Below are 19385 nucleotides of genomic sequence, written 5' to 3' on the forward strand. Positions count from 1 at the left end.
CAGAGACACCTCAGAGACACCCAGCTGGCTGCCCTCCTCACCCAGCTACTGAACTTCTTTTAAATCACAACCACCCAGTGCTAGCAGCAGGGCTTTTGGCCACCAGCACTGCACAATGCTGCTCTGCTGATATCACTGGAATCTTTCCCAATTCGCTTGGTTCAAAATCCTCTTCAAATAGCTCAAAATCTCAAGGAAAATTCTACAAGAGCCACGGCTGTTTCTTTGCCTGCAATGAACGGTGTGCATGTGTAGTTTGGGTAGTTAAAGGCCTGTGTATCCCAAACTAAGCAGCAGCCCTGCTGTGGAGGTGGTGGCTGAGGCCACTGCACCCTTGGCACCCACAGCCCACACATCATCACTCAGCAACGTCCTTTGCACAGCATCCATGCTCTCAGCTCCTGGCTTGGAGGGAAACTCCTCAGGGAAATTGTCCCTCTGCATTTTCTGCTGCTCCTGACACCTTTCCATGAGTGTCCAACACGAGTTCCCTGGCACAGGCAAAGGCAGCCCCTGAGCAGAGCACTGAGGGCAGTAACAGAGCAAGGCCATGGCTGCACAGGAGGGGTGACAGCCTGGCCCAAAGGACACGGGGATAACTGCAGGAGTTCTGCCAAGGACACCTGACCTTAGACAAGGTCCAGCTGGGGAGCAGGGGACAGACACCATCCCTAGCTAATCCCAGTCATGAACAGGAAAAATTATGGCCCCGTATCCATTTTCCCATGGATAGCACCTGGTCTCCAAGGAAGGATCATTGATGTTATTTCCAAGCTGGCTGCAGCACCCCACCCACATCACAAACACCATGGCTCAGGACAGCAGCAAGGCAATCTGAAATCTGCTGAAGAGAATAAATCCCTTTGGGGCAAACACCAGGATTGTTACTCTGAATTTTCTATCTGTATCTGTTGTGGATAAACTCTAAATTAAAAGCAACATGCAATAATTAGAAATAGTCCATTTCAGGTTTGTACAGCAACTACTTTATTATTTTCAAATGCAAATGTTTGCATTGTTTGCTATTTTACAATTTTACAAACTAGGTATAAAAGACCATAAATAAATGACATAAGTTATGTGTACCTAAAATTCACGGAGGGAGAAAAAAATTACAAATTAAAACAAAATAGAAAAATCTATATATCTAACCCAGAGATCGTTCAAATGCACGAACCAAGAAATGCTGTTAGATTTTTTTCAGTATGAACTAAATTATAATATGCCTCATACATTCTAATTTACACAGTCCTTGCATATTCCAACATACTTGCAGTGATACAAAAAAATAAATGCACTCTCTTTTTATTTGTCTGATTAGTATTTCAGATTTTTTTTCTGGTTATGAAAATGTCACATAAAAGAAAAATACTGCTTTTTAAGTCCTGTTTACTGGTTACTTACCAGCTTTTTTTTTTTTTTTTTTGTATTTTATACATATATATTTTTAATACATAAGATCCATCACAAAATTAGCACAGCAAGAAACCCGGACAAACATCAACCATTGGTGTGTGAGCAGGACAATTAAAGACACTCATTGTGGGGGACAAGCTGGCCTGTCCCCGAGGGCAGCAGTGTCTGCAGCAGCCTGTGGTGGCCCATCCTCGCTGTGGTGGCCACCTCTGGCAGGCACAGCTGGCACATCCTGGTGCCTGCCATGCCCAGCTGCCCTCACCTCCCTGCCAGCCCTGCTCCTGCTCCTCCAGAGCAGGAATTACCATGGAGGGTCAGCGAGGGGGGAAAGAGGGCACAGGAGCAGCCTTGGGCACCAGGTCACAGTTCTGGGCAGGGCTGAGTGCCCAGACTGCCCCACGTGTGCCCAAGAGCCCCTGGCCCACGTGGGCAGCACGGCCACCTGTCCCTGGCCGGTGCTGGTGACCCTGTGTCCCTGGGTGCAGGCACTCAGCTCCACTCCAGCTGCCCACAGCACACCAGGGTGAATTCCCCAAGCACAGCAAGCTCTCCTCAGGCGGTGTCAGCATGCTGCAGCACTGCTCCCTGGGCCATGGAGTGTCTTCTGCTGCTCTTCAACTGCCCTTCAACTGCACAAGGAACAGGACACACTGCACAACTCTTGCTAACTGTTAACTTTACAGGTCTTGTTGCAATTTGTTCCTTATCTGTGCTGGGAACCAGGGAAGTGTTCTGATTATTACGTTGCACACAGAGCAAGGTGCTTCTGTGAATGGAAGAACTGCATATATTTGCTAGCATTCAACAAGTCTTTAAAATCCTATTTTTGAAGATAAAAAAGGCTACGTAAGAATTCAGTTCAGGATTGCCAGTGGATGGAGATGCAGGTGTTGCCTCCACCACCTTGCCACTGAGAGTCTGGTTGTTCTTGGTCATGAGCAGGGCACTAGTACAAATAAACAACACTTAACAAGAACCTTTAGCACCCTTTAGATCCTGCATCCATTACTCCAAAACTAACTTGAAATTGCCCCTGTTTCAGGCTGCTGAACTACTCAACAACGTTAGTGTGGCAGCTAAAAAATACACTTACAGATACAGAAATTTCAACACTTTCTTAATGTGTGTGTTCTTGCTATCATTTCAGACATGAGCTATCAGCCTGGTCTCACAGGACAGAGGTGTTTGGGGCACGGTCACAGGGAGTTCTACACAGGAGGTGACTTGCACGCCGACACACGCACACAAGCACACATACACACCTTTCGGAGGAGATAATAATCCATTATCCATTCAAGGAAAAAAATATATTTATATCACTGCAATGGCACCTTTAGTGTAAAATGTCACTTCAGCAATGTACACAGGCAGCTCACAGGAACTGGGTTCTTTGCTGTGGCACCTGGCCTGGCGTCCATGGTAAGATGTGTAGTGCTCTGTCACCTTCATTCGTCCGGGATGCAGCGGTGACAGCCAGGGGAATGAGGAGAGACAACAACAAAATATATAAATAAAACCAAAGGTAAGCAGAGAAAGCAGAAGAGGAGGAAAAACAAAATCCAGAAGTCTGCAGGGCTTTGACACAGTACATTCCTCAAGTGACAACTGGGTGCTGAGTCTTAACCAAGTCAGTTATCGCTCAGTGGAGAAAAACAACGGAGTGGGTGGCCCAGGGAAAAAAAAAGAGTAAGTAAAAGTCACACTCTCTTCAGGGACTGATGACTGTTCAGCATGTGTTTTCCAGAATCGGTGCTATGGAAGACGCAACTGTGGGTTCAGAAGGCTTCATGTCTGCTCTGTGTTCCTCCATGGTCAATGTGATCAACAGGACGGGCTACGAGGCTGTGAAAGCAAAATCCATTTCCCTGCACGAAAAGAGAACCCAAATAAAATGTATTAAACCACATGCTCCAAGATAGACACCCAAACCTGCCCAAATGGCAGTGCTCAAAGGGTGGGAACCATTTGCCTTCCCTGTCCTTCTTCCTTCCCTCACACTATTCCAAAGTCTTGCTTTCATGGCATACCTTACATACAGGTATGTAATCAACCAATCTATCTTTCTATCTATACTTACATGGGGCACCTTTTTTTTCCCCTCCATCTGCTCTCTTCAAGCTAAAATCACATTCCAGTGGATGCCCCTCCTTGGCCATATTTTATCTCACAGGAAACACAACCACCAGTGGCAGTGCTGAAAACCCAGCATCTGAGCTGCCTTCACAGTTTTCATTCTATAGGGACACAGTTTTCCATTTTGTGTAGAAAATATTGCACTGTTTTGAATTACCACTACTAGACTCTGAGACAGCAATTTAACAAACTGGCCAGAAAATTGGGTGTATTTTGGTTTTAGATAAAAAAGATGATCTCAACAGAACGCAACAGATTTACAGCAAGGAAACTTCAAGTATCTCTGCACTTGAGAGGCAGAAGAATTTTTCCTGCTGAAAGTACAAATGTCAGGTCTTTAAGATGAGTAACTACTTCTTATGTTGCCTGGCAAAGTGACATTAAAACATGCTGGTTTAAATAGATTTTTTAAAAGAAATCTTAAATTTCTTGAAATGGAAAAGCTTTTATAAGTAATACTGCAGAACAGTTTATACTGAGCTGTCATGACTTGACAGGATCCAAATTTAGCATCTCATATTCAGAACAAGTTGTTCTCTGAGAGAGTTTGGAGTGAGGGAGAGTTAGTGGTTAAAATCAGCAAGTTATTGTTAAAAGTGACAAAAAAAGTGATGTGAGTGACAATACAGTATGTGTGATTTGTCCAACTGAGTGAACTGCTTTGGATTTAGGATAAACTCAATTATTAAGAAAGTTTGACCTATAAAGCCACTAAATCATTTCTGAATTTGCTGTCAGGTGTGGAATAGGACCAAAATATTATAGACTAAAGAACCAGTCTTAGTGCCATTAAACGATAAATCTCACCTTTCTGACATTGTGCCTGGCACAGCTGAAATGCAATGTCAGTTCTAAAGGACATGTCATGAAAATCCTCCTCCTGCTCAGTACAGAATAAGTGGCCCATCTTTTTTCTAAGGTCATCTCATCACTTTGGTCCTCAGAAGGACTTTAAAGAATCTAACTTACATACTCTGTTCAAAAAGAGTAATAAAAGCTTCATGACAAATAATTCAAGCCTCAGTGTGTTCAGAGCTTTACTGGATGAAGCTTTATCCTGTGTGACCTGCTGAGGACAACCACATTGCCATAGCAGTCTCCTCCACCCAGCAAGCCAGGACATGCTTTCAGTCACCCAACTTCCATCTATCCCCTGGAGGAGGCAGAGGGGGCAGCTTTTCCATGCTCCCTCCTGATGGCCATACCTGCAGAGGGGGGTCAGGCCCCAGCTGTGCAGTCTGCACCTGGCACTCACACACCCACAGCTGCCCTGATAATCCCAGATACCCACCCTACAGGGCTGGTTTTCAAGTGGAGCTTGGTTCCCACAACTGATCCAACAGGATCGTGGTGCATGAGCTGTTACCCTGCCTGACACCCAAACTGCACAAAACCTGCAAGGCTGCATGCTCTATCCCATTTTTATCTGCTCCCTTTCCCATAAAACCACTGACACCACAACTGAAACACATCTTTCTAAAACCCAAACACTGTTTTTACTGCTGTTCATGAGAATGTAGGAAAAGACTTTGGTTCTTCTCAGTGCATTTATGACCATTTGTACTTTACACTGTGGCATCCATTCATGTTGAGCTTTTCCAACCACAGCATAAGGGCTCTCAGTGTGAATTGAGGTCAAGCTTTCAGCACTGAGCTGAGCCCCAAGACACTCCTACACCTTGTCTGCACACCCTACCAGGCAACAGCTTGAGAGCAATTTGAGATAGTGCAATTTTCACTGCCATCAAATAGAGCAAACAATGGGAAAGGCTCAGCAATTAGTCTGGGAAACCAGCACAGATTCTTACAAACCAGTTAGGAACCCCAAACAACACATACCACAGCAGTTTTTATTTTCCCCCAGCAGTGATGAAATCCTAACCCAGCTTACAAAATAAAGCACCATGAATATGTTGGACACAGTACTTCCACTGACCTTCCGTGAGGCAAAGGGAGTAAGCTTCTTGAAAGAGAAAAGAAGTCTGAAAGCTCCACAGCCACGATTGTCACAGCTGACTACTGGCAAGATGGTCACAAAAGTCTTTCAGTGACAGGCTTCAGCATGGCACAACAGCCAAGAACCTCCCCAGAAGTCCAGTTTGGCCCAGTAATCCACAAGGTGGGTCACTTCACGTCTCAAGCCCATAAACGGGTAGATCACTAATTGGCAGGCACTGATTAGCCACATGATATTCTCACTGAGGTTTTTGCAAGGTGTTAGTGATGCATCAAGTCTGCAAAGAATATCCTAGGGCAGATTCTTCATTCCAGTGAAAGATACACAACGGTGGTTTCACCCACAAATAAAACACTATGGTTGTAATCCTACAGGTCACAGGGAGAAGGAAAGTAATGCTCTTGTTTTTTAAGCACAGTATCTGGCAGCAAACATAGCATCAAAACTTGAATGTGACTTTATATTTATATAGATACATGTATTTTACATATCATTGATCAACAGAGAAGTATGTTCCAAGAAACCATTTGTTCCAGGTCTGGTTTCAAACGACGGCTCGTCATTTCTGGAGGCCCCCTCCCAACACACACGCTCGGCTTCCGCAATCTGTACATCAAGCAACGCTGCAGATCTTGATTTCCACGGGCGAGGAGACGAAGTAAAAAAAGTGCAGTTCTTCAATTAAAGTGCATGGATGAGGTAAACTAATTTCAAGAGTTTTGAGTTTATTCAGTGCTGGCTCAGACGGGAACCATCCTGCCGTGCATCTGTTGCATTTGGGTGCGCATCGCTTGGACGCTGCTCAGGATCTTGTTCTGGTGTGCCAGGGCCGTGATCCCAATCCTGGCCAGGTCCCTGTGGAAGGCAAGAGAACAACAAGGGGCTCAGAGTGGTGGATCAGATGCTGAGATGCAGAGAAAAATATTAAGAGTCAACCACAAGCAGCATTAGCAAAAGCAGATGTACAGAAATGTTTAATTAAATAAGTGGAGGCATTGTGGAGGCATTTTAAAGTTATCCTCCATCCAAATGAAAGGCATTCCATTCCTTTAATGAGTGTAATGATATGCAGCACAAAGCAAGAGAGGCTGATTAAATCCAGATTTACCAGTTTTTTTGTTATATCTCTGAGTACTTACTCCTGGTTCATATGCACCACAGCCTCTAGGGTGGTATAGCCAGCAGCTGTGAAGTTATCCTTGTATCGCTCCATTTTCATGGCTTGGAGCCAGTCACTGACAGAAACAACCGCCGAGAACTCGGGGGAGCTGGGATCCAGCAGGGCTGTGCTAGGTCTGGATGCCAAACAGTGAAAGGACAGAGAAATGGTGTCAGCTGGATTACAAACCACAAACCCAAGTTTGGTCTCTGCAACAATTAACCTAAATGATGAGGGAAAGCAAGGGCAAGAGGCTGTGCCCAAAGAAACTCGGCACATCAACTCAGATCAAAACTGAACAAGATGCAAAGGAATGGGCCAGTTTTTGCTAAGAATGAATTTCACCTGAGGTTTCTAGTTTTGGTTTGAGATCTAATTTGAACCACAATACAGCTTATGATTTCCATCTCAGAAATAACCAAGCTCACAGAAAATGCTTTTACTCCCCAAAACAAAGAAGATGGCAATGCTGGAAGGCATTTGGCCTGCTGGGTCTGTATCTCATGGGCAGCAGTGCCAGACCTTGCCAGCCCTGCATGAGTCAGACCAGCTCAGCAGCTATAGAAACACTGCTGAAGTATGTGCAAAGAACTGGGAGCTCACACCCTGCCAGACTGGTTTAGAGGGTAAAACTCTGGGCAGGTTCAGATAACTCCTGTTTCTAGCCAGGTCTGCTCAGTGCATTCAATCAAACTCAGGACAGCAGGGAGTTAATCCCCTCTTTAATCAATCCATTCCTGACCGAGTGTGTGCCAGGAGTGGCGGGAATCACACCAGCTTCGATCTTTGTTTGCACTGTGGAATGTGCTTCTCATTTTGCCTTGCACGCTTTTGCCAATAATTATTTTTACAACATTTTCTTCTCTTATTAATATTGCATTTACTATTTCATGTATATCATAAGTCACAGTTTCATTAAAGCACTATAAATTAGTGTTATCTATCTAATCAAAACAATTATCATTTAGTAATTTATTTGAAAATGCACATCATCAAAGACTAGGTGTGCAATAGCATGGTTAGGTCTTGCCTGAGGCATTGAGTACACTCTGGCAATACTTGGTTCAACTCTTTACTGCATTATCTAACACAAGACCAATGATGATAACCTATTTATATATAATTATGCTTTATGTATAAAGTCATATATTAATAATGTTATATGCATATTTGAAATTCCTACTCTGAAGACAAAAAAAATATTTATAAACAGCCATGAATGTGAGATGACCTTGAATAGGCTGTTAACTTACATACACAGAGAATGACCTTGAACAGGTTATTAACTATTGGAAAACATATATATTTTCAAAGACCACCTGTAAATTGAAAAGAAAGCAAAATGGAGGAGTTCATACTGTGATTTCAACCACATTATCACAGCAGATCATACTGTGATTCTCACCACATGAATTATTTAAGCCTCGAAGGAGGATACATTTTTGCCAGGCTCCCAGTGCGATTAGGGCAATCTGGAAGAGGTGGTGATAGTGGCCTCACAGGGTTAATGATCCCTCTTCTGGTGACATACATTGTAAGCAAGACTCACAAAGGGACATACAAGCTTAAAAAAGGACATTGTTCTGTTGGAGGCTGAGACAGAATCTCTGTTACTCCCCCACTGATTCAAGAAACTTAATTTTGCATTGTCTAATGAATATTTTTGGACCTTTCCTCCTACTAAAAAACATTTTCCTATTATCTTCCTTGCTCCTTTTAAACTTTTTTCCCATATTTGCTGTAAGCAAATCTACCTGACAAAGCAGAGACATTTGGAAAAAATGGACCAGCACTGGTAGAGATCAGTAAAGCTCCTATTACTTCAGCAGTGTTTCACCAGCTTACACAAACTGCTGATCTGTCCCAACAAAGCTATTTTGGTTTTACCCTACAACTCTGGGAGTTTTCCTTCCTGCTGCACTTCTCTTGCACGTACCAGGTACACCATGCTCAGCAAACAAAACAAATGTAATGCAGGATCAGTGGAGACATGAAACCGGCTTTCCACAAAATTAAATTCAAATTCACATAAAAATTAATCCACACCTTCCCCAATGCCCGCGAGGGGTTGGCTGTAATGCTGCAATGCTCATTTGCAAATCCTACACAAATCTTAGGGTTTATAAAACTTGATGATGTGCTTTTCCTGCAGAAAACCACATCACTCCTGTTAGCTGCACTGATTGAGGTGACCCTACCCACTCAAGCCCCTTCACCGGGGGAACAAGGGGAAAGAAGCAGCAAACTTTGCTTTTCAGCAGAGCTTGCCTGTGTCAGGACGTGCTTAAGGCTGTGCTGGGAACTCTCTCAGCGTTGGTGTGATCCAGCACAGCTCTGCTCACTCCCCTTTCCTGCTGGCAGGGCTGAGCCTGGGTGCCCTGGGGGCCACATGGAGCCAGCAGAGCCCTGTGCTCACCCAACACAGAGCAGCAGCTGCTGTGCAGGCTGGCCCTGGGAGCTGGGTGCCACCTGCACTCTGTGTATGTCACCTGCACTCCTTGTGCCACCTGCGCTCTGCATGTGCCACCTGCACTCTGTGTATGTCACCTGCACTCTGTGCCACCTGCACTCTGTGTATGTCACCTGCACTCCGTGTGTGCCACCTGCACTCCACCTGTCACCTGCACTCTGCCTGTGTCACCTGCACTCCATGTATGCCACCTGCATTCCGTGTGCCACCTGCACTCTGCCTGTCACTTGCACTCCATGTGTGCCACCTGTACTCCTTGTGCCACCTGCACTCCGTGTGCCACCTGCACTCTGTGTGCCACCTGCACCCTGCCTGTCACCTGCACTCTGCCTGTGCCACCTGCCTCCTGTGTGCCACCTGCACTCCACCTGTCACCTGCACTCCGCCTGTGTCACCTGTACTCCTTGTGCCACCTGAACTCCTTGTGCCACCTCTACTCTGCCTGTCACCTGCACCCCGTGTGTGCCACCTGCACTCCATGTGCCACCTGCACTCCGTGTGCCACCTGCACCCTGCCTGTCACCTCCCTGGTGCTCCCTAGTCCGTCCCAGAGCAGGGCTGACCTGGAGCTCTCGCTGCCTGTCCTCTTGAGGCTGTTGGGGTTGCGGATCAGCTTGTCCAGCATGTTGACGATCTGCCCGAACTTGGGCCGGTCGCTGCGCTCCTTCTGCCAGCAGTCCAGCATCAGCTGGTGCAGCGCGATGGGGCAGTCCATGGGCGGGGGCAGCCGGTACCCCTCCTCGATGGCCTTGATCACCTGCAAACGGCACAATCAGGGAGACATTGGAGACCATCACACCCTGCTCGGATAGTACCAGCTGAGTACCAAGTACCGTTTATCCCAGGGCTGTCCAGACTACGGTGACAAATCCCCAGTTAAGCGATACAAAGTGGAAAATTGCACGCGGACTCAGACAGCTGGTGGTCTCAGAACTGTCATTTCTCCTCAGCAACTCAAAACTGAAAGTGTACCCAGAGCAGACATCAGATACAGCAGGGCAATTTGTCACAAAAAAGCACATGGGATACAGGGATGACAGAAGAGCCCTGGTTAGAAATAAGCAACTAGCCTCGTTGGACAGAGGGCTGGAGAAGAAACAGCTCTACAGCAAGTCTTTATTATCAGTCAGTTTTGGGTGCAGTATGTTGAGACTGTATTTTCCCCATAATTTTTAAGGTACAGCAGGTCACTCCCTCCCCCTGTCCTCCTGGACTAGCTCATCTCTGTCAGTAAGAGAGGCCTTGCAGAGAACCTGCTCCGTCACTGCTGTATGCTCTGAGCCAAGAAATGCAGAGGTGGGAACCCTTTTGTGCAGCTTTACAAAAGTCCAACACATCTTAAGTATATATTTCATATTTAACAGAACCCAGAGAAACTCAGAGTGAAATCACTTCAAACCCTCTAAAAAGCACTCCAGAGGCTCTAATGGCTTCTTAGCTCTCTCAGGAGAATGGGACACAACCAGAACTCAATTCTGACATGACAGGGACATGACCCAGGAGCCTTCAGATCTGAATTAATCAATATGACACTGCTGGCAGGACTCACCATGAGACTAGAGACCACGAGTGCTCAGAGACTGAGTTGCACTAAATTCTCTCCTTCTGGACTTGTCCAATTAGTGGCTAAAATCCACTGGGAGGACAAGGTGAGCGATATGCTTGCATTATTAGCAGCTATTCAGTGACCACAAATAAAGTGGCTCTCACTCCTCCAGGAAGTATGAAGATCTTTTTGATTTCTCTTGATTCAACAGACACTGAGTATGATTTGAAATCCCCTTCTGCTTTGTTGTGAGAGGAACTGCTCTTGCCATCATTAAGGAAGAAAAAAGGCATGTCTATGCTCTGAACTGTAAAGAGTGTGCACAGACAGTAATATTGGCTTTCCCTGTCTTGTTCAAGCCAGCTTTTCAACCTGGTCTAGCAGTGCACAGTCTCAGTGAACACCGGCCTAACATAAACAGCTCTAATAAAAGCAGCTGTTTGTTGCAGGGAGCTCCACTGTGCTGTGCAGACATGCCTGATATAACCAAGACACATCTGGTGTTTTATTTTCTTGCTAAGTCTTGATGACTTCCTGTTAGCAAAAGGAAGGCAAGATTGGGTGCCAGAAGAGACATTTCACATCAGAAGGAAATTAAAATTATATCTCCCATTTAGATTAAATGCCATCCACATCTAGACATTCTTTGAAAACGTTCAGCTCTACAGAAGAAAGCAGATGACTTGTAAAATGCCTTAACCACTCCCATGGCTGTATATTCAGATTACCATTTTCTTCCTACCTTACTTGCTTGTAAATCCCCTGGGAAAAGAATTATGGATAATCTAGGCCTCATTTTCAGTGGGATTTTTTTTTTCCATTTAATAAAAATTCTATTAGCAAAAGCTCTTATTAGCATTATTATTAAATACTCTTGTGGAACAGCAGCCATTGTGCACAGTCCCTCTTGGATCACACTGAAGTAGTCCAGATGGTATGGTTAAACAGGACATGCATAATTTAAGAATGGTCATTTACAAAAGCTGCTTTTTAATGCCCTCAGGGGGCAGCTATGCCATTGTCACAAAGATGCTCTGACTGATAATCAGAACTGGATTTCCTATGTGTTGATTTAGATATCCTATAATAATAAAATCACCTAGAAGAGTTATAAGCATAGTAGAGCTTCAAGAATTAACTACCAATAGGAAGCCCAATCAAATTCAAGTGTTTTTCTCTTAAAGATATTCAGTAAAATCAAGATATAATATGAACATTCAAATCTTCCTTCTCTTGACAGTATTATGATTTGACAGTTTAAATATATTAGTTTCCCTTTCCTCCATTTTTCTATAATTGCTATTTTTTTTCTACATTTAAAAGACCAAACCAAATAAACCCTTGTGTATAGACCCTAACTTGAGAATCCCCTATTCTGTGAACTTAGACAAAGCTTGAAGTATTCAAGGAACTTTAGTTCCAGAGAGGTTCCCTGAGAAAACAGGAGTCTACCACCCATGGTATCCTTTTAAAAACCTGGAATAACCATCTTATAGCTACATAGCAACTGCCACAGAAACACATGAGCAGACATCTAAGTGCAAAGATGAAGGCACGGGGAGGGGAAAGGCAGGGGGAGCTCAGCAGACACTCACATCCTGGTTGGACATGTCCCAGTAGGGCCTCTCCCCGTAGGACATCACCTCCCACATGACGATGCCGTAGCTCCAGACGTCGCTGGCCGAGGTGAACTTGCGGTAGGCGATGGCCTCTGGCGCTGTCCACCTGATGGGGATCTTGCCCCCCTGCCACCAGGGAAAGAACCACAGGCTGGTGAGTCAATGCAGTGCTCTGTGTGGCTGACACTGCTCTATGTATTCAAAGTACAAAATGTTTTTTTGTGTACAGCTCCAGAACCCTTCTGAAAAACGCAGCCACTTTCTCTCCTGCTCGCCATAAAGCTGTCAGATCCAACCAGGAGGCAATGCTGCCCATCTGCTTGCTTCAGTCACCAGGAGGAGAACCAGCAAATTGTTAAATGTATTTTTATCAGCCCTCCAAGAGATCTCTGCTCAGGGCTATGCTGAAGCCTGAGAACAAGCCAGGGGTTTTACAAAGTATATATTAGAGATTTAGTTGACAAAACAAATAAGTACACACTGTTAATTACTATTTCCTTGCTTGCCTGTCTGACCTGTTTGGCCTGTTTCAGAAAAATGGGATTATAAACATTTTGCTTTTTAAAAAGGTAAAATAAAGAGAGGATAAACTGGGAAGATTTATGAATACAGTGGTGTTTCCCATGGGCAATATCCCAACTCCTACCAGAGATGTGAGAAGGCAAGCAAGCCTCTGGGCTCTCCCAGACCCTGGAGGACGAGTTCAACACCAAACCAGGGTACAAGACTGCTTTTGATACCTGTTGGAGAAATCTGCCTCTTCTTACAATACTTTTTTTTTTAAACAAATAAAAACACTTGGCCATTTGATTTGGGCCACTGAGGTCCTACACTGTTTAAAAAGGAACTCACTCCATCCTGTTTATCTGATTTTGCCTTAGCTGAGTGATCCCAGGCCAGAGATTTTTCCTTTTGTTTATGCTAATATGCAAGGTGTTTTTAATTGAGCTTTTGGTTTCCTGCAGTTCCATCTGGGGAATGACTTAAGCTGAACAAAGGTTTTTGGATTTTTTTTTTCATTTGCTTTTATGCTTCTTTGATTAAGTTTATTTTGGTAGTTTTTTTCCCAGCCATCTCCTAGATAGCTTTTATCCATAACCGAGTGCAGTGTGTGCATACTTAATAGTATATTGTTCTACTATATCTCTCAAGTGTTTAATATGGACTGGTTCCAAGCCAAGGGAAATCAAAAGGGGTCCTTCCCCTGGCTGCTTCAGCCTTTGCATCAGGCCCTTTGTGAATCAGGTTGTGGCAATATGTGCCTTGGTGACTACAAGATGCTCTCACTTTAATGAGTTACTAACAGGAGCAGAACACATCATTTTCTTAAAAAATGTTGCTTTAAAAATTGCATTCTATTGCAGCCTCTCTGGTTATGCAAAAGCTTTATTCCTCCTTTCAGACACAGATGCACTGACATTGTTTATACATGGTTGTCACTCTAAAAATTGTCAATAAGCTCTTTATATTTAGCTGCTTGAGCACAGTGGAGTTAATCCAAATATCCCTGATCCTTCATTACTGATACCAAATGAAGACAATGACTGTAAAGCAAATGTCATTGACTCTCTCTAGTTTACTCCTGAGAGCCAACAATACCATATCTTCAATTGCTAAATTCAAAGAGAAGCTTTTCAGTCATTTCTGTCTTGCCCTTGTGTGCTTGTCTAAACTCTGATTTCCCGGAATGCAGCTTTTCAGACCTCTGCTTCTGCTTCTTCCACTCGCCACCCTTATGAGTGAGAGAAATCAAGGCTGGCCAGCATTTAATACTACAGGAGCCTATCCTTCCCTGTAATGAGCTGAGAATCCATTAAAGGATGAGTGTTGGGATTAAACAGCAAGATCTGAGTGCTGCAAACAAACTCAGCACTAGGGAGAACAGATGGAGAATGGCAGATATTTAAAAACGAAGAAAAGAAGCAATTAAAAAAGGAGACTTTAAAAACAGAATTTTTCTCTTTAGGTGCATGTTGATATCAGAGGTATTGGTACAAAGGCTGGTAATGGCTGGGATGTTGTTTTGTGGCCAGAATACTTGCATTAGCCCTATTCTTTGTGCAGCATATTAAAATGGCTTTAGCAAAATTACCTAACAGTGGGATGCTGAAATATAGATAAAATGGGAAAGAAACAAAAATTGGGAATGCAGGCCTAACACTTTTCCCAGTCCAAATTATTTGACCAAATAATTTAGGTCAAATTGATGACTGGCTTTGTGACAGGCGAAAGTGGAATCATCTTTTTAAATTTTTTGTGGCGTGTCTACACCTTCTGTATCAAACATGAGTATGAGCAGCCATTTGGAAACCCTGTTTGTAGATATCAGAAGGAGCAGAAATCCAGGCTCTAATTTCTGGCACCAGATTCCTGTCATGTGCTGTATCATGATGAAGGAACGAGGAATACATGGGTCACATCCTCAGAAAAGAAATACTGCTGTGGCCACTGCTGTAGCAGCAACAGCACATCAATTTATAGGAGCTGTGGAGCCTGGGCCAATGTTTACTTTTAGGCTGTGATTTAGGTTTTCACTTGTGACTGAGACTATTTTAAAACAAACCACTGACACCTCCCACACAGTCAGACAAAACCAACATGCAGGCACGACAACATGGCCATTTTCCTTCCCTCCTTACCCGTGTGGTGTAAGCTGCCTCAGGGTCATCCTCCAGCACGCGGGACATGCCGAAGTCAGACACTTTGCAGACCAGGTTGCTGTTGACCAGGATGTTGCGAGCGGCGAGATCGCGGTGCACGTAGCTCATGTCAGACAGGTACTTCATCCCTGAGCCAATGCCACGCAGCATCCCCACCAACTGGATGACTGTGAACCTGCCATCGTTCTTCTGCATATGGGGAAAGGAGCAAAATCACAGAGCATTAAGCTAAAAGCCACGTTATTGCCACTGCTGAAATTGGCAAAGAGCAGAGCTGTGGATTCCCATCTTCTCTCCAATAAAATGCAATGTTATTTCCTCGCTCTCCTCACCAGGATCTATAATTCACCAGTAAAGCAAAAACCCAGAGGTTCTGTCACAGCTTTCAGTGATGCAGTACTCTGTTTGCAATGAATCTGATTTTAATGAGTGTACAGCACTGCAATGCTTTCAAAAATGGAGCAAGTCAGAACTGTTCACATTAAACACGGATTGTTTAAAATCCTGATATTTTAAAAATTAATTTATTTTATATTCTTCCACTTTATATTAATTCTAGTTTTCGATAAAAGCAACACCAGAAAACAGAATTTCCCAAGTACAAACATAATTTCTTTAAAACTGCGCAAATTTCAGTATCTAAAAGAAACAGAAACAGAAAAAGATGTTTCCCAGTATAAAATCTCCTTAGCTTTTGAAGAAATCACCTACCCTGAGGAAGGCATCCAAGGAGCCATTCTCCATGTACTCAGTTATGATCATTACTGGCTTACCTAGAGTGTGCAGAAAGAAAAACACAATTCCTTGATGAACACCAATGTTAATGGGATAAAAATGGCTTGCACATGATTTTACTGCCAAGACACCTGGCTTACACAATCTAATTTAATTTGAAACGCACCAAGCTTATGCCTCAGCTGTGGGAAGCAAGAGATGAAATATTACAGGACAGAAACATTTAATGGGCCCATTTGGAAGGTTAACCCTTTGGTTGATTCATTGACAAGGTCTTTAACTAAAGTGGCTCCGGTTCCCTAAGGAATATGTGAATTGATAATTGAGAACTGAGAAACAAAGATCTGTCCAAACCTGACAAAAATCTTTAGTATTATATATTGTTCGCAGAGCAGAAAATGGAATTTGTGAACGCTTTGGTCTTTCTGTCTTTTTTGAAAGATCAATGCTTTAGGCAAGTTGGAAGCTGCCAGAAGCTACAAGGTATTCCAAGACAACTGGATTCAAGAATGAAAAATGCAGGCTGTTCCTTTCAACCTTCTCTGTCCCAAATTTGTATTCTGTGTTTCTCTTGTTATTTATAAATGAGCCAAAGCCATTTGCCTCCTGAAGTCAGCCAGGGGCAAAATGATTCAGAGCCCTGTGTCACACAGGGGGCACAGAGTTCAGCAGCACCCAGCTCCCCATGCTGCAACAGGGGCCAAGCTGGGCAACCTGAGGAGAAATGCCATGTTACTGACAGGGCGATGCTTTCCAGGCACTCTCCTGCATAAAACAACAGCAAATACACCAATAATGTTTGATGTTGCCTTGCAGAGTTTTATAAAGATCACACAGTGCTGAAACTGAGAACACTTAGGTGCATGCAAGGAACACTAATTATTTCATGGAGTTAAATCCTACTCCAGATTTGACATGCAGGTAGAAATAGGTCTGATAAGATCTCATTTGTAGAAATAGGTCTGATAAGGTCTCAAAAGAGCAATGGCCGACGTACAGAAGTAACTCATCAACGGCTGAATGGCAAAAGCCCAGTCCCAAGATGAGCACTTTTAAGGTGAGCACCTGACAATCAGTGCACCTGACATGGCAAACCTTCCTCTCTCTTATGCTTTATCTGCAGGAACTATAGTTTTCTTCCTAAATAAAAGATGGTGTCCCAGAGAAACTCAGCTTTTACTTCCTGGAGCAGGTCTGAATAAGGGAACAACATAGGGATAGAAGGCTTCAAAGGCCAGGTCACCCAGACTGTAGATAGCTCAACTGAATCTTGGTATGGGAAGTATCAGAACTACTTAATTTTTCCTTGCTTCTGTCACCAGCAAGGATCTGCTCCAGAACAACCATCTCTAAAAATTACCCTACCGTGAAATGTTGCAGCATTTAACATTCCCCTAATAGTTTCTACCTCAGTGCATCTTTCACCAAGATTCTTTTCTCTTCATTTGTCAGGGATTTCTGGTTCTGAAGTAACCTTTTTTTAATTAGAAAACCATATGCTAGAGGGACTGACTGTAGGAACATTTTACCACATTTCACTTAGGCCAACATCTATGTGCGATACGTAACTTATTTCACTCATCATTACTTATTTCACCTTTCCGGTCCCAACCTACCCTTTACAGGCCTTTTACTACTCCTGCTTTTACAGCCCTTCCCTGCTGGTATCCAAATTATTACTGGTTTGGTCCCAAGCAAGCCAGCATGCCTGGGAAATGCCATTACAGCATGTTGCAGAGAAGCAATGGTATTGCATAAAGCAAACTGCTCTGGATGAAGGGCTGAGTGACCTTGGCTGAGCACATCTCTAAGTAAAAGGATGTGATTAAACATCATCCTCCCTCTAATTCACCTTTGAAAGCATTCTTTGGTAGAAAGAGAAAAAACTTCAACCAAATCTGCACATGGCACTGTTTCATTTATGCTTTGCAACTGCGACGGCCACTCTTCCACTGAACAAATACAGCTAAATGAGTATTAATTAACCTTCTTCAATCAAAAGATACTATGTCAACGTAGAAGGGAAAAAAGGAAGACTCTTTCAGTGCATTAACATGCAATTTCATTACTCAGACACTTCTTTAGCAGGGGAGGGGGATAGAGAGAGGAGGGAGAAGTTACCATCAGCGAGTCAATTATTAAAGTACTTGACTAGCAGCCAATAATTTATTCATGGTTTTTTGCTGCCTCTCTCAACCCCCATCTATACCACTATTTATCTCACATTTTAATTTTCAGTTTATTAAATGCATCCATTTATCACAGCATTCAGCAAACCTATGGAGAAATGGAGATAAATGTGTTCTTAAGTGGCCCTGTTTCCCCAGGAGTGCAGCTGGCAGTAACGGAGCTGTGCTGCTGCTGGAGCATCACTTACTGGGAGCCAGGAACGGGGCACTGCCAGGTCACTCTGCCACCTCCTCCCTGGGTGAAAATTCCCAATCATTTTAATTCACTGACAACTGCATTATGCAAATGCCTACGGCCATTTATAAGTGCTGGAGCTGTAGCAGCTCAGGGGCTTCCAGCCTCAGTGGGATTGCAACACAAAGATTCTCCTGTTGTCTTTCTTTTACTGAGGTGCTGAAAGAATCACTGTCTGAGGAAAACACTGTGGCCTGATCACAGCCCCTTTGTTATAACAATCACAGAGAGAGACACTCAGACCTTCCAAATTTAAACAGAGGGCTGTATTTTAATTTTAGTTTTGAGGGAGGCTCTTAGTAAAGGATGGCTGAAATTAGTCCAAACTGCTCTTTGCCTTTAAAAGCAAACTGCCACACACTGTATGAGCCATTTTCTACTGTTGAGAGAAGGCAGACCAGGAGGCAGCAACACAAATGAGCAGGGGTAAGATTTCCAGAAACAAAAGTGGCAGAGTAAGTATCAGCTCTCACTGACATTCAAGAGGGACAGAGTTTTACAGTGGAACTGATGGTTTTGATAACCTTTTATGAGAGGTACTTTTTGTTCTTCTAGTGATATTTTACTTTTAAACTTTTCATCCATCTCAAATTTTAATTGCTCTCACTATTAATACCCTGCATTCATGCTCCTCATGCTGCAGAAGGTGAGGTTCACAAAGTCCACTCTGACAGCAGCTCACAAGATCACTGCCTGCTTTCTATGGCAGCCTGAGCATGAACCCCAACACCCAGAGAGTGTTTTAGGATCAGCAATGAGAGCCAGGCTTTGCCACCATGCTCCCCTGGGCAGAGACAATACCTGCACCATGGCAGTGGCACCATTTCAGCTCAGCCCCAAGCACTGGTGTCTCACAGGTGCATTTTCAGCTCTAGCCTACAGACAGCACCCAGCCAGCACTGTCCCTCTCTAAAGCACTGTCAGACTTAAAAAACCCCAAACAAAGCAAACAAAAAGATTGTCCAGGTAAATTCTGCACAGTGAAATTAGCACACCTGTAAATCAGAGAAAACAAATAAGCAAGTTTCACACTAAAATACCCTGCTTCATTTCAAAGGCTTGCTCCTTACATCTGTGCTTTGTACTTCAAACATATGACTGTGTAGTTTTGTTTTGGTATTTTTCCCCCATCATTTTGAATTCTTCGCTCACCATCTGCTTTTGCCTATCCTGTAACAATCATCTCAGTCTAGCAAAGATGTGAAAGATGCCTGCTTGGCATAGCAAGAAGGGATAAAAAAAAAGCCAACCCCTGCAGTATTAATT

At 43.7% G+C, this 19385-nt stretch overlaps 1 protein-coding gene across 3 annotated transcripts in view; it reads right to left on the reverse strand.

Annotated features, from left to right (window-relative positions):
* Positions 1-963: 963 nt before the first annotated feature.
* EPHA4 (EPH receptor A4) overlaps positions 964-19385 on the reverse strand; it is a 105180-nt gene continuing 86758 nt past the window's right edge. Inside the window, exons 12-18 of one of the 3 annotated variants that reach the window (XM_054639255.2) lie at positions 15672-15733; positions 14940-15149; positions 12277-12426; positions 9699-9892; positions 6646-6801; positions 5486-6361; positions 964-3281 (exon numbers count right to left, since the gene is read on the reverse strand). In XM_054639255.2, coding sequence (XP_054495230.1) covers positions 6247-6361; positions 6646-6801; positions 9699-9892; positions 12277-12426; positions 14940-15149; positions 15672-15733 — 887 coding nt within the window. In that variant the 3' untranslated portion in view covers positions 964-3281; positions 5486-6246. Of the gene's footprint in view, positions 3282-5485; positions 6362-6645; positions 6802-9343; positions 9419-9604; positions 9893-12276; positions 12427-14939; positions 15150-15671; positions 15734-19385 lie in introns of those variants that run through there. The other 2 variants (XM_077183844.1, XM_077183843.1) reach the window with 2 other exon arrangements.

Source organism: Agelaius phoeniceus, chromosome 10, assembly GCF_051311805.1.
Source record: "Agelaius phoeniceus isolate bAgePho1 chromosome 10, bAgePho1.hap1, whole genome shotgun sequence".
Lineage (NCBI taxonomy): Eukaryota > Metazoa > Chordata > Aves > Passeriformes > Icteridae > Agelaius > Agelaius phoeniceus.